Genomic DNA, 24915 nt, shown 5'->3' with positions numbered 1-24915 from the left:
TTTGAGAATTTGGCGGAATTACAGTCAGCGACAAACACCCTAATACGTCAGTATCCAGCAGAGTATTACAGGAATATATTCTTCTTTCAGTGGCCTAAGAGGCATGAACGTTGCATTGCATGTTCTGGCTCGTACTTTGAAAAAGAGTAAATGTCATGTGCCAGTTGACGCTTTTCCTTAAACACTTACGACGCTGCGACGTCGCTGACGTCAAGAGTTTTTTGACGACGTAAGCCGGTACCGCGATAGTGACACATTTTCATGGTTTGTTATTCCAAATTATGTAAACATATTGTAAAACAAAATTGCATGTTGTTTGTTGATAAAACGTACTTTCGTCTGATGTAAGTTTTATGTACGTTTGTCAAACAATAAATGAGGTATTGATCCAGTCTACGTAATTCTTGATCACCCCTCGTATAAATATGATAAAAAGTGCCGGAACAAGAAAAATTATACTAAAGAATAACTAACATTAACTGGATTTTCTCAATTTAATTTATTGCCTACCGGTTTCTATAATCACCAGGGCAAATAAACATAAAACCATAGTTACAATGTCATTTCACGTTATTTGTGTACACATGTGTACGCAACGTAAAAATATTTACAAAATGAAGTATGGACAAGTCAATTGCGAGGTTAATCATTTTTACATTTCAAAAATGTACGCTTTCTTGTACATTCATGAAGCACAATTATCCGTATAATGTTATCAATATCATATTCCCATGACCAAATCAACAACATAATTGTTCCTTTAATATGATTAAATAATTAATATACCAGTATTCATTTTCAGACAATTGTTTTTCTCCGTACGAATTGAAGTTATATTATATCTTTTAAATAAGGCATTTTTCTATCACAGATAAGAAGAAGCATAAATGACAAACTTTAAGAAGTCATTGTGTTCATCAGTTGTGATTGTTTTGGCGTTTAGAAAATTCCTCGTCTACCGATAAAAAACCGATTTTGTCACCATTTTTTTGGCACGTTTTACTATTTCTTTATTCATATTAGTTGTAAAAAGCAATTTTACTTATACGAACACGTTCAAGCGAGAACAAAACATGGCTAAAAGAATCTGATATATAAAACAATCATAAATTTAAATAAATAGAAAAATGAAATTAAATAACATCATTAAAGCATAATTAAAAGAATGGATAATACATTGCGAAATCCACTTTCCAATTCGTATGAACGTCTTTTTTTCTATTTCTCAGAAATCCTGGTTGTTTTCTCGCCTCCCGTTATAAATATTATAATAGAACTTCTTTTTGTATTCAGAACTACATATACCGATACGAATTTGAAAATATGTGTTTTTGAAGTCTCCCCTTCCATATTTATATGGTTGAAATTTTAAAAATTATCGATTAATTACCAAGGCAATGATTAATAGTATACATTTGTAATTAATTAAAATAATGGTGACTAATTTCATTTTGTATTTAAGTCAATAACTTTAGTAGAAAGAGCGTATCTCTTGGCCATGTGAGGCCATAGTTCCTCAAATTCCCCCTTTTCACTGGCTCCAGCCACCAAAAACGGACACGTCTCAGTTTCATTCTTATAGCACTTAATGGCAACTTGTCCATATAGTGTAAACCAATTGCCTTGTAAGCCAATATATTTTACACCAGGAACATTTCCAGGAACAAGTCCGTACAGATATACATCATCAACCCAAAAGAAAGGAGTCACCTTTGATGATTGATATAAAGCAGGAATAAGATCATTTGTGAAAAGTACCAAAAATCCAGAGCAATATTCTGTTGGGTAGGTATAAAATCCTCTAAAATGGTCATTGCTAACGTACCATTTACTGTCGTTTTTCCGGAGTATCTCCATAGTGTTTTTAAAGATATAATTGCAAATTATTGTCATGCTTTCTAATCGATACTTTGGAAAATAGACTTTAAACATTTTAAACATATCTACTGATATATCGTCATCAACCTTGAGAACAAGTTCGGCGTTTCGACAGCGGTCTGTAAGCCACTTATATGCCATTACACCTTTCAAAGTCAAATTGTGATAGTCATCAATAAAGTCACCTTGAAGCAAATCGGCATATCGTTCAAACTCATCTTTTATCTGATTCTGTATATTTGGGTCTTTCGGCATTCCTAATAGGAAAACAGTTTTCACGTTACCAAGGTGATAATAAAAGGCATCATTTGCCCAAGTATTCCGAATAGATAATCGCCTTTCCTTATGATCAGGTGATGTATGCACTATAACTATGATATTTAGATTACGAACGGACGAACATAGAGTTGGATTTTCAAGTTTATAGGAAGTTATAGATGATATAATTTTTGATGCATTAATAAACCGCTTAAAATTTGGCTTGAGTGTGATAGTACGTAAAATACGGTCAGGAATTTTGGCACGTGGATGATATAAACTTCTAAAAAGTTTCTTTTCGTGAATATTTAGGATGCTCTTTGTAAACTGTGCCGTTCGATTAGCGACGGTATCATTGCGTTTACCTGGAGATTCGTAACTTATTCCGATTAAAGAATTACCATCTTTAGGATAGTAGCCTTGATCTTTCTTCTGCAGTGTAAATTTTTGTCTTGTGGCGCTTGGTTTTGTGTCTGTTGTAGAATTTCCCTTTTCAGCTTCATTTATCTTCATTACATTGGCAGGCATTGCAACCGGTAATAAACAATGGCATTCATGCACGTGGCGTACCTCCTTCGGGACTTGCTTTTCGTTGTAGAAATTTACATTTTTGGCTCGTGTTGAAAATCTAATATTCGTGAACAGAATGAAAAATATGACGAAGAAACAAGACAATGAAACCAGAGTTTGTTTCCTTTTGAATGCAACTGTTATGAATTTAGGTAAACCTGCTGTTGCCGATGCCGGTTTATGACTTGTATACATTTTAGGCAATTTGTATTAACTAAAGATACAAAGGCCAATGTTATACATGTAATTGTTGATGTGTACGAGTTGAATAATATTTTGAAAACATTCAAAAACAAAACGTGTCACGCTGAAATAAAAAGAAAATTGTGATGTATTAAAACATATGTATGTTGCATTACAAGACATAATTGTCACAATTACATGGTAAATACATGATTTAATAAACTTTAACATGTAAGACAGACCATGACATAATCTTCCATGTTTTAGGGATTCTGTTTTTCTCTATTTTTTTTTCTCTTATTTGACATCAAAGAAAACATTATAAAAAGATAGCACGAACCATTTAAAGAGTAATTACTTTCTATTGCCATACATATGCTACTCAATTTAAATTGCAATGTATTTGCTACAAAATGAAAATAATAAACACATGGAATAAGTTATAAGTATCACTGCAATAACCTGCAAAGGGCACATTAAGTGGCAGTTCTTGTATTCAGAAAGGACCCTTTAGGATTTATAAACGTTTTTAAGCGGATTATTTAATACTTATCATCTGACGATAGTAGCGCAAATTTTTACAGAATTGGGCATGAAAGTAGAAAATGAGGAAATTGTAAATAATATGTTATTTTTACTTCTGTACAAAATACAAATAACTATAAATATACTTCTGACCATCAAGCTAAAAGAGGATAGTTTAGCTTTATGGTCGCTGAGTAGATTTTTGGGAACTCAAAAAAGCATTTGTGGGGCTTAACTTGCCTTGAAACGGTGTTTCAAGACCATATTTCGGCGTTTTCATTTATTCGAGCTGATTGCTTATCTAATATCTGTATGACGTCACGTTACGAGATTTACGTCGTTGAAACTCTTAACAAACAAACAAAATAACTTATTTATTAAATGTAATTCAAACACAGCTGCAAAATGAATGATTTATGTGTTTCTGACACATAAACTAAGTACAATGATGTTTTTTTTTCGTCTGGAACCTGTGTTAAAGATAATTAAGTTTAAGATTTTTTATAGAGTGACTGGACTAATGGGAAGAAATACATGTTTCCAATTGTAAATGAGGAATGTAATAACACTTGTGCTTATATATCAATATATTTTTATAACAGTGCTATATCCTTTATATGAACCCACAATTAATTTGTATGGTTAAAGGTAGACAAAATATTAATTTTGGACATTCATTTTTTACAAATTGTCGAAAACCAAATGCTGTTTAAAAATTGAAAAAAAACAACAACATTGTTTACGATATTTTCAAAAACACAAGAAAGAAATGTAAGACAAGTTTAAATAAACGTTAGGTACTTACCTTACTAATAAATTTTACAAAAAGTGTCCTTGTCAAACAGCGTAAATATAATTATGTTTTACTTTGGTAACCAATAAGGTATTGCTTAAATACACCTACGTGATGCATCAGTTCAGAAACCTTGCATTGTTTAAAGATAATACAAATCAATTTACCTCGTAACCACGGGATATAACCATTTAAAGATAAATTTCTATTTGCATTGATTCTTGAAGCAGACGAAAACATGTTGAATATTGTATCATATATCATAAACAAAAAGTTGAAACAATGAGGATAAAGTTCCGTACTAACGGGGAAATAAAACGGAGACGATGAAATGTAATCAAGATGATTATTAATATAATGTTTGTTGATAACAAAACATCAAATGCCGTCAATGAATGAAAGTTTTTTTGTTAGGGATACTAAATTTCTTTTTTATACCTTATATAACCGTATATATCTAATTTTTTAGTTTTCATTTAAAGAAGAAATTGCAATTTCATAGGGCACAGATTGCCTGTCTGGTAAGTACCGGGCATATGATGGCAATTAATCATGACATTTACCGCAAGTCAATGTAAAAGCAAACAGCTTACGGTCGAAAATGTCTGTTTATCGTACTCTGCGGGTTAAATGTTTTTATTGCATTTACGTATAAAACATTGTCATAATTAAACGTTTTAATGTGTCAGTCATATACGTTGGATTCCAACTTTGATCATGTGAGCATTTAAATTTTATAAACTATCTACAAACGATGCACTGATATAACTTTTTGAAAGGTAGGATACACCATTTTGACCTCGTATAAAGACCATGTCTTAAACACCTCTACCGATTTCAAATCCTAACAAACGGAAGATGTCTATGCATTGGACATACAAATATATACACATACATGTATAACTTGATCACTAAGTTTATAATGCTAACATGAGAAATCTCCATTTTCTTGAGCCAACAGTTTAAACACCATTTATCTGATCCAATACAGATTCGTTTTTATACACGTTTGGGTGGTCTTCTCTGCACAAAATGACGCCCAAAGCCCTAACCCAAGCAATATGTCCTGGCATGGTCGTTTTTGTTTGTTCCTGCGATTTGTTCTTTCTGTATGTAAATTGTATATAAAAAAACCCACCATATTCCTCAACCAACCGTTTAAACACCATTTAACTGATTCCAATGCGGATTCGATTTTGTACACATTTGGAGGGTCTTCTTTGCACAATATAAAGCCCAAAATCCTAACCCGAGAAATATGTCCTAGATATGCCCGAGCGTGATGGTCGTTTCTTTATTTATTCAGGCGATTCGTTCTTTCTGTATATAATTTATATAAAAACACCATTTTCCTGAGCCAACAGTTTAAACACTATTTACCTGATTCCAATGCGGATTCGATTTTGTACAAGTATGGAGGGTCTTCTAAGCATAATATATAAAGCTCAAAGCCCTAAGACAAGAAATATCTCCTAGAGATTTCCGCTTGGGATGGTCTTTTTTTGTTCAAGCGATTTGTTCTTATATAAAAAACACCATTTTCCTGAGCCAACAGTTTAAACACCATTTATCTGACCCCAATGGTAACATTTTTAGTATGTGTAAATAGATTAAAAGACCAATTCTCCCTCTTGGTATACGGCAGACATTTTTTTTCTAATATAAAAATTAGTTTAAGTTGTTTATAATATTGAACAAAACGCATTTTCTGATTTGATATAAAATACAAATGTAAGTCTTACATTTATGCATTTAAACAACAAACCAGAAATGAGTCACATTCATTAATCAGGTACTGTCTGTAAACTTCATACGTACAAATCTTTTTCAAAGCATTGGAATCTGTGAAGATTAATTTGAGAGACATAGCTAAAAGATGCATATTGACGTAGAATGGAGGCGCTAAGTCTGCCAAAGATCACTTTCACAACCAAGTTACTTCATGGCTTACATGTATCTATAAAACGAATCCCACACGGTCCAATGGTTAATTTGTTACAAAACAAACCCCTTCTTAGCAAATACCGTATAGCGGAGACTGCCATCATTCTAGGTTTATACGGTCGGTTTGCGGGTTAGATGCATTGAGTGCATCATGTTGTCACAGTGCTTAATATAGATAATGAATATATTGAGTCGAAGTCAGTGGTTGTTGAAAAAAGGTTTAATCTGTAAATGTTTTTGTTGTTTTCTATGTTTCACACCGATTTCAACATATTAAGATACAAAGCGAAAATGTAATATTGAAACCGATTTTAATTTACCAGTCAGCTTAATGGAAAACGCAGTGACAAGTTGCACATGTTGCCGGGGAGACGAGACTATGGCACATTGATTAAATCATAATTGGTTTTGGAGTTTCGGAGCCAGGCAAGACATTCCATAAAAAAGTCAAGAATTTGAATACTTAAATTACGGCCTACAGGGCAAAAATGAATAATTCCATTAAATATATTTATAAAATAAATACGAGGCTCGTAGTAATGATGCTTTTAGTATTCCAGAAATTGTCTCCAAATTTCAGTTGAGTAGGCAAAATACCTCACAAAGGGGAGCCTAAGGAGCAAGCCCATCCGCCATGCCCTTTTCTGGTTACATTTATATAGAATTAAAATAATATATATATGTACGATCCCCGGAACAAGTACGTGGACCCCTGACTGGTAAACAGTATTCGGGATATGTCTTAAATAAAGAATCTTTTATTCAGAAAAGAGTCTATTTTACGGAAAAAAACGAATACCCGACTGAATGGCGATTCCTAGCATGTTTTTGAAAAGTTAATACTTGGACTTGGAGTTTCCTTCCGAATTGAACACAAAATAAAATAAGTGTCTGTACTGTAGCAGAATCATTTACATGGACTTTCCACAACGTTCATCATTATACGAAAAAAGAAATACTCATATTTCCCGAAGAAACATTCTATGCTTGTGTTTCTTACAAGACGGAGCGGGCTCTACATCTTAAACCAATACAAACGCAGTAAATATAAGAAATGATTGCCTGGATCGGTATTTTTACCGCCATACGCACGTCACAAAGAAGTCATGTTAGTAGCAAATACATGTACATATATGTAGAGAAAAAAAGTATATTTGAATGAAAGGGAAACCGTGTGCTTGAATAATCAGATAAACACGCGGTTTAACTTTAAGAAGAAATAATGATTCTTCCTTAGGAGACATTCTGTGTCTTACTTACTTACTTATGTTCCTTACTAAATTCAGTGGGCTCTACTCTTGATCCCATAACAAATATGAAATATTATAAAAATTTTGGCAGCAGAAAATTTGATCTTGAACGTCTTTTCTGCCGCATACAGATCACAGAAAGTCACATGGGGTAGGCACCATGTTGCGGTCAGTTCAAGTCACTGCATTATAAATTTCCGTAACAGCAACATTGCTTTTACTTGTAGATAATTCACAAACAAAATTATATCATCTCTAAGTTATAATATTTATTAGTATATTTTTTCATTGGCTAATTACACCCAATATTGATTTAGTTGTTATTTTAATAAACATGGATATTTTGATGGTTTAGCAAGATTTAATAAAAATTGTCTGTGTTTTTTAGGGGGAATTATCGTTAATGTATTGCCTTTCTTTTACTCTATTTTTTTATGCGTTGGGCTAATGTTTGTGATGCGCTTATTTATAGATACAGTATATACTTTAAATGGTATAATACATAAAAAAATATCACGCAACGTTTTTCATTTGAATAGATTATTTTCTTTCTTCCATTAAAAGCTTTACCGTTTTCAAATCATAATAAAATATAGGTTTTAGTCAGCAGGTGGCTAAAGAAGCAACATTAATCCACATCGTTGATATTGAAACAGACTTAATACTAATTCAATTCTTGTGGAAACATAAATCATATACATATCGTATATTTTTTTATAATGAATGTAAGGCATTCAACTATCAATTTTGACTTCTACAATTCAATGATACGTAAACAATGGAGGTAAGAGAAAACTCACTTTGATTAAAACTTGCAGAATATTAAAAGTTATTAGGATTGAAAAAAGCAATGAAAACATTATTCTGGGTAGACGAGTACACGATTGAATGTTACATAGATCAATGAATTTGTTTTTCTTTTACCAATACAGATTAGAGCTAAACTGATACATTTGTTATATTAATTTTCCACGCTGCAACATCTATTCATGGAAGGCGGGCATGTTACGACTGCTCGATTATGTAAACAGCTGTATTGTTAGGTTTTCAAAGGCAACGGAACTTGTTGTGAAATATGAGTATTTAAAATGATCTAAATCAGTAAATAAGAAAGTTCGATGCACAAGTAAATAAATAATCCGAGGACACTCGGGTATAAAACAAAAGAATATTTGATTAAAAATGAATAAAAGTCATTAGATTTTCTGATATATTGACTGACACTCATATTTTTAAGGCAGTCTACCATACCAATTTAATAAATATTCCTGCGCTAAATTATTATGTTGAAGAAAGATTTATAACCCTTTTGCCCTTTGCTTGCAACATATTTAACCCTAGTGGCATGTGAAACCCCAGAATAAGCAGGCACCCCCTGATCATGGCCTGCACTGTTCATTGTTAGTCACTCGATCCGTTCTTATTTTGATATTTTCCTAAAAATTTTTGACAGATATTTTTTATAATTGAAAGATAGACAAGTCCGTTGGAAAAAAAATATCGTTGTGAGGGTTAATTATCGTTATCTTTTAAAGATGTAATCATTCCAGTACATTCTTGAAACACAAATGTCCGTTTTATGTTATCAGTATCATGTTCCTATCACTTAATCAAAAAATAAATATACTCCTTGATGAAAAAATTAAAATACAGCTAGACATTTTCAGAAATTGATTTTCTCACGAATTAAAGTTATATTATTTCTTTTAAATAAGACATTTTCTATCACAGATAAGAAAATTCATAGACGAAAAATTTAAGATCATATGCTCATTAGTTCTGATTGTTATTGCGTTCAGGAAGAGTCCCCTTCATTGCTATCAAAATATCTAAAACGATTCTATTACCGATTTCTTTTATATATATTATAATTATTTTAATTATATGCATAGGAGAAAGAATTGAGCTTTTGAAAGGCACGTTTTTTTCTATTTTATTGATATGAGTTGTAAAAAGGAAGTTTATTGATACGAACACAATTGTACAAAAACAAAGCATCACGACATATATATTAGGAAAAAAATCTTATATATAAAACAATCATAAAATAAAATTAATAGAAAAATAAAAAAGACATATTATAAAATGAAATGATTTATAAAAATGTAGAACACAAAAAATGTTTATCGGTCGCCATGTAACAACCAATATTACAATACCATTGCAATGTCAACTTCTCATTTCGTATGAATGTTTTGTTTGTTTGTGTGTTTTTTCAACAGTACATATACCGGAACAAATCTGGAAAATATTTTATTGAAGTCCTCCCTTTTTATCGATATGGCAGTAATAGCTAATAATCTTTTACAATTCTTTTTACCGATTAGATTTTATTGAAACATTATCGCATGGTTTGGAATGTTTTCTTTGTTCTTACTAACAGATACTCGGTACACTTCAATGAGAATTTGAAAACTGTATTGACATATAGCAGTACAGTTTTTTCATTGATTCATATAGGAAAAAACTTGACTGCTATATAAAAGAAAAAAAATGGAATCAATAAAATAAAATAGATAAAAAAGCCCTTTTAATCTTGAATCAACATTGGTAACAGTTTACAATCCGCCTCTAACATTGGATGTCTTTTGTATTTTTTGCGGCAGCGAAAACAACTTGAAAAACCTGCCTTATCATAAATAGCTGTAATGTAGCTAACGACTTATTTATTTATTTATTTCTGTTACAAAAAAGAAAATATTATGCCATTGCGATAAAACAGTTATAGTATATGAAACTCGTGAGATACGAGGAAAAAACACTGGCTGGGCGACATCTCGGGATGTTTCTGCACAAAAATTGTCTTGGCCTTACGGCCTCGCCATTTTTTAGCAAAAACATCCCTTGATGTCGCCCCAGCCAGTGTTATATCCTCGTAACTAACTCGTTTCAATTACTATAACTATGGCGTATCGTGTCCAATCGAAGGTAGTGACTAAGTAATCCATTAAAATTATAGTCAAAATTTCATTTTGTATCTAAGTCAATAACTTTAGTATTTACAGCGTATCTCTTGACCATGTGTGGCCATAATTCCTCAAATTCCCCTTTAGCACCGGCTCCAGCCACCAAAAACGGACACGTCTCAGTTTCATTCTTATAGCACTTAATGGCAACTTGTCCACCTAGTTGATGCCAATTGCCTTTTAAACCAATATATTTTACGCCAGGAACATTTCCAGGAACAAGTCCGTACAGATATACATCATCAACCCAAAAGAACGGAGTCACCTTTGACGATTGATATAAAGCAGGAATAAGATCATTTGTGAAAAGTACCAAAAATCCTGAGCAATAGTCAGTTGGGTAGGCACCTAATCCTCTAAAATGGTCATTGCTAACGTACCATTTACTGTCATTTTTCCGGAGAATACCCATAGTTTTTTCTAAGATATGATTGCAAATTATTGTCATGTTTTCTAATCGATACTTTGGGAAATAGACATTAAACATTTTAAACATATCTACTGATATATCGTCATCGACCTTGAGAACAAGTTCGGCGTTTCTACAACGTTCTGTTAGCCACTTATATGCCATGACACCTTTCAAAGTTAAATTGTGATAATCATCTATGAAGTCACCTTGAAGTAAATCTCCATATCGTTTAAACTCCTCTTTAATCTGATTCTGTATATTTTGGTCTTTTGACTTTCCTAATAGGAAAACAGTTCTCACGTTACCAAGGTGATGGTAAAAGGCATCATTTGCCCAAGTATTCCGAATAGATAATCGCCTTTCCTTATGATCAGGTGATGTATGCACTATAACTATGATATTTAGATTACGAACGGACGAACATAGAGTTGGATTTTCAAGTATATACGAGGTGTTTACGGTTAAGACAATTTGTGATGCATTAATAAGTCGTGTAAAGTTCGGCTTAAGTGTAATAGAATGCAAAATATTGTCAGGAATTTTGGCACGTGGATGATAAAAGCTTTCAACAGGTTTCTTTTCTATAATATTAATGGTGCTTTTTGTAAATTTCGACGTAGACGTTCGATTTGCGACAGTGTTATTGCGTTGCCCTGGATATTCTTGTTTTGATTCGATCACAGTATTAACATCTTTATGTTGGTAGTCTTGATCTTTTTTCTGCAGTACATAAGTTTTTGTTGGTGCGCTTGGTTTAGTGTCTGTTATAGAATTTCCCTTTTCAACATCATTTATCTTCATCATATTGGCAGGCAGTGCAACGGTAACTAAACAGTGACATTCGTGCACGTGGCGTATCTCCTTAGGAACTTGCTTTTCATTGTAGACGTTAACGTGTTTTGCTCTTGTTGAAAATCCAATATTCATGAACAGAATGAAAAATATAACGAGGAAACAAGACAATGAAATTAGATTTTGTTTCCTTCTGCATGCAACTGTTATGAATTGAGGTAAACCTGCTGTTGCCGATGCCGGTTTATGACTTGTATACATTTTAGGCAATTATTTAACTAAAGCAAAGCTACAAACGCCAATGTTACAATAGTTGATGTGGACGAGTTGAAGAGTGTTTTGGCCGAATTCAAGGACAAATGTGTCAACCTGAAATATAAGAAAATTGTGATGGATAAAAAATGTATAAATTGCTTAACAAGATATAATTGTCACAATGGAAATATGGTAAATAAGTGATTTAATAAACTCTATAATATTAAAGTGTCTAGCGTAAGAAAGACCATGTCATAATGTTCCATATCATCCAGGTTTTAGGGAGTCTTTTCAGTACTTTTTTCTGTTATTTGTCATCAAAGAACAACTTCAAAACAGATAACATGCACCGTTTAAAGATTAATATACTTTGTATTGCCATACAAATGCTACTAAATTTGAATTGCAATGAATTTGCTACAAAATGAAAAAAATAAACACATAAAATAAGTTATGAGGTATCGCTGCAATAACCTTTATTTTTAAAGGCATTTTAGTATCAATTCTTTTTTTAGAAAGGGCTCATAAGGGTTTATTAACGGTGTTTACGCTAGATTACTTGATGCATATCAGCGGAAGATAGTAGCGCTAATTTGACAGAATTTGTCATGAAAGTAGAAAAATATAAACAATATGGTATTTTAACTGCTATACAAAATACTAAATCATTATAAATATACTTCTGACCAAAAATGAAATTAGATTAATGGTCAATGCGTAATTTGTTTTTCCAAACTTTTTTGAGAAACAGAAAAATCTATTTGTGGTGACTAATTGTCCTCTAACATGTGTTTCAAGACCATATTTCAGCGTTATCGTTATTCCTGATTGCTAATCTATTATCTTATACGGGATTTACATCGTTGAAACTCTTCACAAAAAAATGAATACGCTATTAATTAAGTGTAATATAAACACAGCTACAAAAATGAATAGCTGATTAATGTGTTTCTGTCACATAAACTAAGTATAACGATGTTTTTGTTGTAAATGATTATTTAGATTTAGAAGTTCTTTTCATAGAGTGACTGGACTAATGGGAAGAAATACATCTCTCCAATTGTTAATGAGAAATTTGATAACATGTGTGCTCACAATTAATATACATATTTATACAATACTACATGTATATCCTTTATGCTTAAGTTAAGCCCAATAGATACACTTGCTTTCAATTTGAAAATATTGTTGAAGGTAGACTTACAAATATTCTTTTTGGACTCTAAAACTTTCAATCATATTAATATTTAATTAATATATTTTTATAAAGCATATTGAATTTCTATCAAACACATACGACTCTGATCTTAGCAGCAATTTCGACAACTCGAAGCTTATAAATCTGCTAAGTTGTGTTTGTTTGGTTTGGTTTTACGGCACACCAACACAATTTAGGTCATATGACCCGAAACAGGATTGTTGATTTTGGCTTCAAGCTTTAAGCACACATGAGGTCAAAACCACCTCAACTGTTGGAGCTAAGAGATGCATAGACTCCAGTAATTCGCCTCTTGTGATCACACAGGGATAAACGGGGCTGCAATTTAGATGCTCCAACCGTTAAAGGCATTACCTCAGCGACAAGGGGTTATAAATCTTCTAAGAAAATATACTAATAACTGTTATATGTTATTCAATATTGAACTATAAATTATGTGTAACATTTCTACATAATTAAACATCGCTCCCTTTGCGTTTTGCTCTGCTAATGGAGGGTCAAATTAATCATTTAGAATGAGACAAGAGACAAGCAACTTTTGTTTGTGCTTGCTGAACGATCACATAAAAAAAACTTTCGGTTTCACAACCAAAAACATTTTTAATTTTATTAATTGTTTTGTCAATTAAGAATATGTTCTCGTAACATATTTGTGTATTTTCAGGCTCTCGCGACAACCTGCAATTGCCAGTGCAATTTTTGTTCAGTTTTTTTTATATGTTCTTAATTTATTTAAGGATATAATCATCCAAAAAGAAAATTCATCAGCGTCCACTTTAACAGTCGCTTGCAAAGGGAGCGTAACAGTCGCTACAAATAATAATAATAATAAAATTCATACTGATGGTGTTAGCTATAATTTAGACTTCAAATAAGCAAACAACAAATTCATTAAAGACGCCGGAATGACGTCATTTAAAAGCACGCGGCTCGTCTGACCAAGCGAGGGGTGGGGTGTAACATTGATAATATCTACCCGAGGCTTGCCGAGTTAACGAGCACGCGCAGAAGCCCAAGGGATATTCTGATCCTAACCGCGTACGTATGTCAGACAGTTTTTCTAGCGAATTATTCCATGTTTTAATTGGTTTACCTCAGCCAAATATTTTTGAATTGGAAATAACGTTTTATGATACCCGTTACTACTTTATCATAGAACCGTGTGTATAAATAACTTCATTCGTAACGGCGGAAAGACGGCATCCTTAGTACGTACTTAATCATAAAATGTGGCAAAATTGCGTCATTTTGTAGCACGCAACAGTCATACAAGATGAAATAAGGAAAAGACTAGTCTAAAAAGCATCAGAAAAATCCAAAACATTTCTCGGATTTTTACAAAAGCTTCCGAATAAGTTAGAAACTGTAAGCAACGGTTATTTCGACTGGCGTTGCCAACTAGCGTTTGCGTAACGCATTTATAATATACGTCCTCCGTTCGTCTGATATTATCCATGTATGTGATTTCTGCACTTTCCTATAGAACATAGTTTTAATGTGACCATGTTCTATAAATGGTGTTGAAAAGTAGTGTCTTAGAACTTCTTTGTCGCAAGTCGATGCCATCAGTTAATTGACCTTCACCTTAGGGTTTTCAATTTTCTAAATTAAATTTTTACCGAATTACTTACAGAAAAAAACTACTAGTATATTTCGTCTTAGATAGTAGCATCGAAAAAAGATGTGCTTTAAAAAATCAATATTTTTACATGGCTAAATTTGAATGACAATGATCGAGAATTTCACCATCTGATTGAATATACGTCCTGTCGTTTTTAAATCATTAGCCTACGTCAAACAAAATGCATTAATTCTTGAATTGATAAAATGCATTCAGAAGGTTACAAGAAATATTTATACTTTGCCCTCTTCTATTTTACATTAATGTGAATGCGGATATCCGTTGTTAGGAACGGAGATATATTTCTTGTTTGCGGTATTATAGCAATATTTGAATCAATGGTCAATATTTCAAGAATTTACAAAAACAATAGTGTGTACAAAAAAGCTAGAAGTAGAATAAAGTAAATGAAACTGTATTTTACTGCATTTTTGAAAACGATTTATCCTGCGTTTGGTGCAGACCTCGAGTGCCCCTCAAGTACCATCAGGTAGTGCCCCTGGAGTACCCCCAGGTAGTGCTCCTCAAGTACCCCCGCAAATTCCCCTCAAGTGCATTATATCAGTCAAGGGTGGATATCTTCTTTATACTTGCCGGAAAGCTTCATCAAAGGTTAACTTACAAGCATTTAACTATTCAAAATAAAAGTCCATTATCATCACTGACTTCCTGGGATGATTTCGCGGGCTTACCAAATCAAACGTACATATCATATTGTATCAAACAAATACAAAATGAAATAAAACTTAAGTTATAGAAAGTTTTGAAATTTTACAAGAAAAAGAAATCACCCGGCTCTGTATGGATAAAATCTATTTATGGCTCTTGAGCATTGGCTATGAGAAGTTTAGGTAAATTGTGTCCTGTAAGCCTAATCCGAAGGATACTCATAGAAAATAATAATAATATTAGTAATATCTTATTTCAGGTTGGTTAATGTAATTCTGAATTATACCTGTTTTACGTGTATCGCTTTAATAATTATACTCAAACCAGCTATGATTGGCATTCACCATACCGATGGCGCTATAATGGAAATCAAGGTAAAGCTGAGCCTCGGACAAAAAGGGTGGATTTACATTATGGGAGCTGGTTTGTGGACCTCATTATATAGGGTGGAGTGATATAAGGTTGGGATGTGACCAACAGCATAACGTCAATAACCCAAAATCGTCAATAAACCAAAATGACGTTACGAAAATTACTGAGATATAGCTCAATGTAGTTCAACATATTCTCATCAATTATTGTTTTTATTAGCATGGTAGAATAGAAATAGATATTATTTGTCTTGTATTATAGTATAATAATGAACGGATTATCGTTCAAATGCTTTGTAGTTAATCACTGAGGCCTATTGGCCTTCGTAATTATGTCCATTCGCATTTGAACTCGAACCGTGCATAAATCAGCAATGCACTAATATTATTTGATATCCATTCTTGAACAAATCTAATTTAAGTAGATATAATTCTAATTGAACTAAATTCAATTTTAAAACTACAATTATTTGTTTTTGAATATCTTTTAAAGAAAAAAGTACATATACGTTTAAATTAACACTAAAGCGCGTTTATAGAATTGGGTAAAGCGTTTAAGCGTACAATATTAATTAAGTTTAACAACATCAGTTGATGCAACTAAATATCATGATTTTGTTGAGATTTTATTATTATTATTATCATTATTATTATTATTATTATTATTACGATTATTATTATTATTATTATTATTATAATCATCATCATCATCATCATCATCACGATTATAATTATTATTATTAATATTATTATCTATACTTCGTCTCTATTTAGCCATTCTGCAGAAAAAGATATGGGTATTCAGCATTTAAGTAACTAGTTGAATAGGCAACACTAAATATGTTTACCTTAGTTAAATTAAAATCATGTGCCCAATCAAAAGAATCAAATCATAGTTTTGTTCCTATATCCTCAGAGTTTTTAATCCATATAAAACAATATTTTGATTAAAAAAATTTCTTCCATGTAACTGCCCAGTCGATAAGTTTATTTCAACAATAATCCTGAGACGTTTATTCTATATATTTTATATACATTGTCGCAAATAAATCATGTTTTAAAATGTTAAAACACATTCAAAACAAAAACCAAAAAAAGATAATTTTGCCAATCGGCGTTGTCAAATAGCATACATATATGTTTTGCTTTTTGTTTACCAATAAGGTAAAGAAGCTTGCCTCCAGATTCATGTTTATTTTCATGATTTTTTTTAATGTACGAAAAAGTAAAATATTGTCAAGTGAACAAAGAAAGTAATTTACATATTTCAAGCGGCACTTAAAATCTACGAAAATTACCAAAAAACGGGTTAGATTATGCAAAAGTTACGGAATGCCGTTAGGGCCATCGCCTATGGATGTCTTGATCTGAAACGCGATAGTCGATAGTACGATGGTGAAAACGCGAAATCACGAAACTACGATGGTGAAAACGCGAAAGTACGATGATGAAAACGCGATAGTCCGATGATGAAAACGCGACAGTACGATACTACGATGATGAAAACGCGATAAACTATCGTGTTTTCACCATCGTACTGTCGCGTTTTCATCATCGTAGTTTCGTGATTTCGCGTTTTCATCATCGTACTGTCGAGTATCGCGTTTCAGATCAAACCATTGATAGGCGTTGGCCCTAACGGCATTCCGGAATGCCGTTAGGGCCATCGCCTATGAATGTGTTAATCTGAAACGCGATAGTCGATAGTACGGTGGTGAAAGCACGAGCTCACGAAACTATGATGGTGAAAACACGATAGTACAATGTTGAAAACGCGATAGTACGATGATGAAAACGCAAAAGTACGATGATGAAAACACGACAGTACGATGGTGAAAACGCGATAGTACGATGATGAAAACACGACAGTACGATGATGAAAACGCGATAGTACGATGGTGAAAACGCAATAGTACGATGATGATAACACGACAGTACGATGATGAAAATGCGAAATCACGAAACTACGATGGTGAAAACGCGACTGTACGATGGTGAAAACACGATAGTTTATCGCGTTTTCATCATCGTAGTATCGTACTGTCGCGTTTTCATCATCGTACTTTCGCGTTTTCATCATCGTACTTTCGCGTTTTCACCATCGTAGTTTCGTGATTTCGCGTTTTCACCATCGTACTATCGACTATCGCGCTTTAGATCAACACATTTATAGGCGATGGCCCTAACGGCATTCCGTACTAACGGCATTCCGTAAAAAGTAGCAGTAAGTCACACAGTAGAAATATGGAGATAATTCTGCAAAATCAGTCATTAATTGCATATAACATGTAAATTATTTCTAGAATTGTTCTCTTAAAATTTCTCAAGGTTGATTTTCTTGAAATATTTAGGTCATCTTGAGGCGTGCAGCTTTGATTAAATACACCTACGTAATGCATCAGTTGAGAAACATTGCATTGTTTAAAGATAATACTAATCAATTTACCTTCTAACCACAGGATATAACTTTTTACAGATAAGTTTCTATTTGCATTGATTCATGGACCAGACAACACTTATTCAACATAATAATTATATCCGCTACATAAACAATAAGTTGAAACAATCAAGATAAAGTTACAAATTCTTGTAATGCGGAGAAACGAAGAAATAAAACAGAGACAATAAAATTTAATCCAGATGCTCATGAATCTTATGTTTTGTTGATAATTAAACATTTGAGCCGCGTCACGACAAAACCAACATAATGGGTTTGCGACCAGCATGGATCCAGACCAGCCTGCGCATCCGCGCAGTCTGATCAGGATCCATGCTGTTCGCTATCAGTTTCTCTACTTGTAATAGGGTTGGTAAGCGAACAGCATGGATCCTGATCAGACTGCGCGGATGCGCAGGCTGGTCTGGATCCATGCTGGTCGCAAACCCATTATGTTGGTTTTGTCGAGACGCGGCTCATTTAATATCGTCAATGAGTTAAAGTTAAATAGTGAACAGTTCTGAACAGTGACATTACCCCGCTATATTGAAATTCGTCCTCGAATCATTCAGGGTTACAGAACAATGTGAATTAAACTCTGATCTAAATATATATGCAGTCATGGTAACCCGTTGGATGCAAAATGTCACAGGGTGAGAAAAATATACATCCTGACAGGGACTCGAACCCTGTACCTTCGGAATGCCATTTCGCGGCTCTACCGGCTGAGCTATCCGGCCGCTAACACATATTTTTCCTTATACAGCCAATACTTGGTAATAATTTTGGTATCACCCCGGTACGGAATTAAACCCAACCGTTGTAGTCAAGAAAGTAGTTCTTTGATGGTCATAATTAAAGTGCATTTATTGCATCTGTGTAGTTCTTATATGATGACTTTAAAAGTTATTTTTGTTTTTTCTCCAGGACCTCATTTGTTGGCGGAAGGATTAAAGATGTACTAGCCGCCAGCAGTTAGAAGCTTCAAAAATGGTGAAACTGTGTTACACCAGCATGAAGATTTCTGAAAAAAGTAGATGGGTAACAATTTATTTCAACCAATCGTTATTTAGCGCCAACTACCTGTTCACTATAAACAGCCTACTGATACCGACATTTTACTATTTACTGTATTGTTGCCTAACAAAGTGAATACGTTTTAAGTAAGCTATTATTCTTACCTTACTTAATAATTTCATCGGACTGTACAAAATAAAAGTAGTTCGGCGATGGTTATTGTCACAAAATACAAGTATGGCAATAGCCACTTCAAACGTACTGGATGTCAGTGTGAGTCAATATCCGCCCGTCATAAAGCTGCAAATATAAAATTCAAAATTTTTTTATTTATGTCGAAGTACTGCCAAAGACGGCTGCTTTTATTGAATTTTAACCGTGAGCATAGAAAAAAGAACTACTACAAATCATAAAAATATATAAAAAATACATAAAATCGGAGTAATGTTTTTAAGAAACATTGTATATGTAAAACAGTCACGCACGCAAAAACATTAGGAACTACTTTTACGTGAAAAAAAAAACGTTCGAAAGTACTCTTATTAGGGTGATTACAATCATTTAAAAAACGATTCCTCCGCGTAGAACTACTTTTTTATTAATGAGTTTATAAATATAAAATTTAAAAATGAAAATAAAAAGAAAATAATGTAGAAATAGATAATTTTGAAGAAAATGATCGAAAGCGAAATTAATGAACAAAATGTAATTAAAAGCAAAGAAAGGTCAAAATCAAAAGAAACAAAACAGTAAAAAACATGATACAAGAATAAAATTCTTTGTCAAAGCAAAAATTGAATTGAATTATATAAACTGTTTTCTTTTTAAGATATGACACGAATTCTGGTAACATCGTATGAAAATATTAATTTGCTAACATTTATACCACAAACATACTACATGTATTATCTATTATATATAAAAGGTAAACTTCAGCTAAACTTGTCTGAATAACAAATACATCATTTTTACACCTTGGAAAATGTCAAGCGAACTGAAAAAACAACAACACGACTCAAGGCCAATGCTGTCACTTTTGTTGTTGTTGTTTTGTTGTTGTTGTGGTTTTTCAGGTCAACGTTATTGATTTATAATTCTACCTTATGTTCACAGAATCATTTACAATTACAAGTGATATGGAAATGAGAGGAAGCTATCCAGTTGTCATACAGAACGTCGGTGATTCTACGTCTTCTATATCAGTATAGCTGGAATATCGCCAAAAAAGTTTTACACAAAAAAAAAACAACAATAAAAAAACAAACAAATAAAGAAATAACCAAACGAACAAAACATTTTCTTTTGAATAAATTCATCTCAGTGAACCCTGAACATTAACTTTGCCACTGAATATGTCTTTCGTTTTATATTTAGGCGTTAAACATAGTAATGTACCGAAATGAACACCTGTATACATCTAGTTATTTACGTCATTTCGTACAAAATGAGAGTAAATGCTATATTAATGCAATATATCGGCCATAAGAGCGCTCAAAGTTCGACAATGGCGTGTGCGGGGAGGCGTATAGCAGTTTAACAACACAACTCATCATTTTATTTAAACTAGACAGCCAAAATTATAGACATATGCGGGTTCAAGCGCATATATTGTATACACGAGCCGCGTTATGACAAAACCAACATAATGGGTTTGCGATCAGCATGAATCTAGACCAGCCTGCGCATCCGCGCAGTCTGATCAGGATCCAAGCTGTTCGCTTACAAACCCTATTACAAGCAGAGAAACTGATAGTGAACAGCATGGATCCTGATCAGACTGCGCGGATGCGCAGGCTGGTCTGGATCCATGCTGGTCGCAAACCCACTATGTTTGTTTTGTCTTGGCACGACTCAGTCATATATTCATATACTACCGGTATTTTAACCGTTTGTTTAAGACGCATCAACATATTGTTGATGAAATATAGGAAAAAAGTGTATATAATCTAATAAATCTTCCGATTTCAAAACAATCCATACATATTGAACAGATGAAACAATATTTGCCAGTAATATGACATTCATTTCTAAGATAAGTAATAGTTATAGTACATGAAACGAGTTAGTTACGAGGATATAACACTGGCTGGGGCGACATCAAGGGGTGTTTCTGCTAAAAAATGGCGAGGCGAGGCCGAGACAATTTTTTTTGCAGAAACATCCCGAGATGTCGCCCCAGCCAGTGTTTTATCCCCGTAACTAACGAGTTTCATATACTATAACTGTTTTATTGCAATGACATAATGTTTTCTTTTTTTTGTAATAGAAACAAATAAATAAATCATTAGCTACATTACAGTTATTTATAATAAGGCAGTTTTTTCAAGTTGTTTTCGCTGTCGCAAAAAAAATAATATACAAAACACATCCAATGTTAGAGGCGGATTGTAAACTGTTACCAAGATTGATTGAAGATTAAAGATATTTATTTCAGTGGAAATAATTCATTCAGCGGATGTACCTTTTGATTAAATGAGAGTAAATTTCATTTCATTAATTATCTTTGTTTATATTTTTCATTGTATTTATATATTTATCTTATTTTATTTTATTGATTCCATTTTATTTTGCTACTGGGAATGGTCGTTACCACTGCCCCATTGGAGCCTCTATGAAAAAAACTGTATTGATATATACAAGGTGCGAAAAAAACTCAACCGATATATAACCGTCGAGTTTTTTTTTCAATATGAATCAATGAAAAAACTGTACTGTTATATATCAATACAGTTTTCAAATGCTCATTGAAGTGTACTGAGTATAATAGGTTAGTAAGAACAAAGGAAATGTTCCAAACCATGCGATAAGTGTTTTATTGCATATTTTTCCGAGAAAATAATTGAATAAAATGTTTTACAGACGTTAATCACGCGACATAACGGATGTGACGTTATCGATCTCTCTTTTTGATTCTCGACAATGAAAAAATACAAACATGCATGTATCAAAAAGAAATGAGATCGATCATTGAATGAAGTCAAAAATGACTTTTATTTAAAATGAGTTCTGCAATGCATGCACTATTTTCTCAAACTTGTGAATTTGATATTTGTAATGTTTTATTTTGGCTGTCAAAACATTAATTTTGTTGATGCTAAAAACGGACATTTTTGTCACTTTTTTGCATGTTTTCATACCACTGATGTGTAAAATAATTGATTAAACATTAATTTATCATATTCACATTTATATAGCGAATTGAAACTTTTCACCCAGACTGTAAATGGTAAAGTTCAAAGCACTGCTTCCGTGCTAAAAATGTACAGAAGAATAGCTTCAGAAAGTAAGTCAGTCAGTCAGTCAGTAAGTAAGTAAATTTTTTACTATATTGAAATGTGTTTGAAAAATATGAATAATAATTAATCACGATCTTTTATACAATGAGCCTCTCCTTTACAAAAAAAAATGATAACTTTATTTTGGTGTTTGTTTACATGGTATACTAGTTAGTTATTCACTGTCCGTCATGTTATTAAATGAACTGCTTGAAATAATATTTAAAAAAAAACAAAAACAAACAAACAAAAAACCAACAGTTCTTATAGCATTGTAAATAGGATAACAGTTGTTAAACATGACATTATAAAAAGTTATTGCATCTGCATTCATAAACCAATTATTGATTGACTTATTGATTTAATTGGCTAAACTATGCTAGCTGACCAAGTGACTTTGTTTAAAATACAAAGTTAGCTACGCAATATTAAAAAAAGGCTTTAAGCATGCTGATGATAAATCGAATCAAACTACACTAGAATACTTGAAAAATAATCTTATTAAAATTTAATTTGATTCAATAATTCACCTGAGTACTTAATAAAACTTTTTATATATAAAAAAACACTGCATTACCTTGGAAGTAAGTATATTTGCTTATGCAGATTAAAAAAGCAAGGGAAAAAAGATAATAAAAAATGAATAAATCAATAAAATAAAAAAATGTGTCAATATAACGAGGTTTCATAGTTTTAATTGTAAAAACATTTTGTCGGTATTTTTCTATAAATAATTATAAATGTTTAGTTTAAACTAGTCATAGTTTATCAATGATTTTGTTAATGTTTTTTCATGAATTTTAAACATTTTAATGCTTTTTATGAATTATAAATGTTACGTTGATGCCATCTCATAATGATTATTGTTTTTGTTGATTCCAAATCTAAATAATAAGTGTTTCGTTTAAGATATACTAAGCTCAAATGTGATCTTTGAAAATATTGATAATTGCTTCTTTTGTTAATATAAAATAAAATGTTTTGACTTGACACAAAGTAGAGATGTTATGCTTTGAAACCTACACATTAGAACACACAATATGAATATATAGTGTTATTAAAAAAACTAGTATTTTTTAACGAAATGACCAGCTTTACTTGGCCTGTAATAAGGAACGCTGATTCCCTTACATAGTTTGAACATTCTATTATTAAAGTAAGACATATTCGGTAAGAATATTATAAATTTCAATAAATTACTGCAATAAAGATTAGTTACTCAAAGATGAGCATAGTATATCTTTAATGTTATTTTAGAGTCACAAATGTTTTGTAAAGGCTATTTCAAAGTCATAAATGTTTTGTAAATGCTATTTCAGAGTCATAAATGTTTTGTAAATGCTATCTCAAAGTCATAAATGTTTTGAAAATCCTATTTCAAAGTTATAATGTTTTGTAAATGCTATTTAACTAATATGTCCATTATTAACGCCATGCTGACGTTGAAAATAAATGAACTTATAACACTCCATTTGTTATATTTAAGAATTTTAATTAATCGACAACAAAAATGTTTACCTTTATCTAAATCCATATAAAACTATGTTTCAATTTTGAGTTATTTCTTCCAAGTCACCGTCCAGTCGAAAAGTGAATATCAACAAAAGTTTTTGAAACTTGCACTGTTTATACATAATTACAAAGAGTATGATGTTATGCCAAAGAATATTGTTTACAAGTTTTGTTAACACATGAAGAAAAAAATGTCAGCGTCAAAACAAAATTTCATACCATATGAATAATTTTTACCACCATTCTAAAGCTTGTCATATTGTAAATCTGTTTGTTTACAATAGGTATTGTTTTATATACACCTACGATATACATCATAGTTAGCGTAACATTACTTTATTTTACGTTGATACAAATCAAGTGTCTTGCGCTCACAAGATAACATTTTTATCATCGTCTTGATTCGTGAAGCAGGAGAATTGTTGCTACTTTTAAATATCATATACATATATATATTATATCCATTAGGTCGTGATACTCCGCCATGTCTTATTGTATGTCTAAAAATAAGTTCAAACTATGAGGTTAAGGTAGGCATTCTTGAAATGCAAAGATACGATAAAATGCAACATGAGATGATCAAAAGTGATCCAGTTGCACTTGAATAAATAAACAATAGGCAATCTCTTTTCCAAAATTAAAATTGGATTATTAGTATAACTTAAGACATGCATGGATTTGCAATAATCGGATCTTATCAAAGTTAATCGGCCGTCATAAGCATGGTATAATTGTACTTAGTAACTCAATAATGAGATATCATAGTCAAATACTAGAACCGAAAGTCAAGATTCTTTATTACAGAAACTCCACTGAGGTCAAAAGCATAACAAATTAAATTTGTTTAAAAAAGATCAGCTGGGACACCTTAAACAGAAAAATATGCAAAGCAAATTAAGAAATAAACTCAAAAATTAAATTGAAAATCGTATTTTTCTTTATTTATATTTTTATTTATAGTACCAGTG

General features: G+C 32.1%; 2 protein-coding genes across 5 annotated transcripts in view; both read right to left on the bottom strand.

Annotated features, from left to right (window-relative positions):
- Window positions 1-996: 996 nt before the first annotated feature.
- LOC132725366 (UDP-GlcNAc:betaGal beta-1,3-N-acetylglucosaminyltransferase 7-like) lies at window positions 997-4370 on the bottom strand. The gene is made up of 2 exons (XM_060710466.1): window positions 4220-4370; window positions 997-3013 (listed from the first exon to the last, which is right to left on the bottom strand). The coding sequence occupies exon 2, from the start codon at window positions 2899-2901 to the stop codon at window positions 1447-1449; it is 1455 nt and encodes a 484-aa protein (XP_060566449.1). The 5' UTR covers window positions 2902-3013; window positions 4220-4370; the 3' UTR covers window positions 997-1446.
- Window positions 4371-9347: 4977 nt separating this feature from the next.
- LOC132725371 (uncharacterized) overlaps window positions 9348-24915 on the bottom strand; it is a 42404-nt gene continuing 26836 nt past the window's right edge. For 3 of the 4 annotated variants that reach the window (XM_060710475.1, XM_060710472.1, XM_060710474.1), the window contains exons 2-3: window positions 19325-19460; window positions 9348-11940 (exon numbers count right to left, since the gene is read on the bottom strand). In XM_060710475.1, coding sequence (XP_060566458.1) covers window positions 10369-11832 — 1464 coding nt within the window. In that variant the 5' untranslated portion in view covers window positions 11833-11940; window positions 19325-19460 and the 3' untranslated portion in view covers window positions 9348-10368. Of the gene's footprint in view, window positions 11941-19324; window positions 19461-23953; window positions 24313-24915 lie in introns of those variants that run through there. The other variant, XM_060710473.1, reaches the window with a different exon arrangement.

This window comes from Ruditapes philippinarum, unplaced genomic scaffold, assembly GCF_026571515.1.
Source record: "Ruditapes philippinarum isolate M1 unplaced genomic scaffold, ASM2657151v2 ctg77_1_1_1_1, whole genome shotgun sequence".
In the NCBI taxonomy this organism is placed as follows: Eukaryota; Metazoa; Mollusca; class Bivalvia; order Venerida; family Veneridae; genus Ruditapes; species Ruditapes philippinarum.
This window is presented reverse-complemented; position numbering and strand designations above follow the sequence as displayed.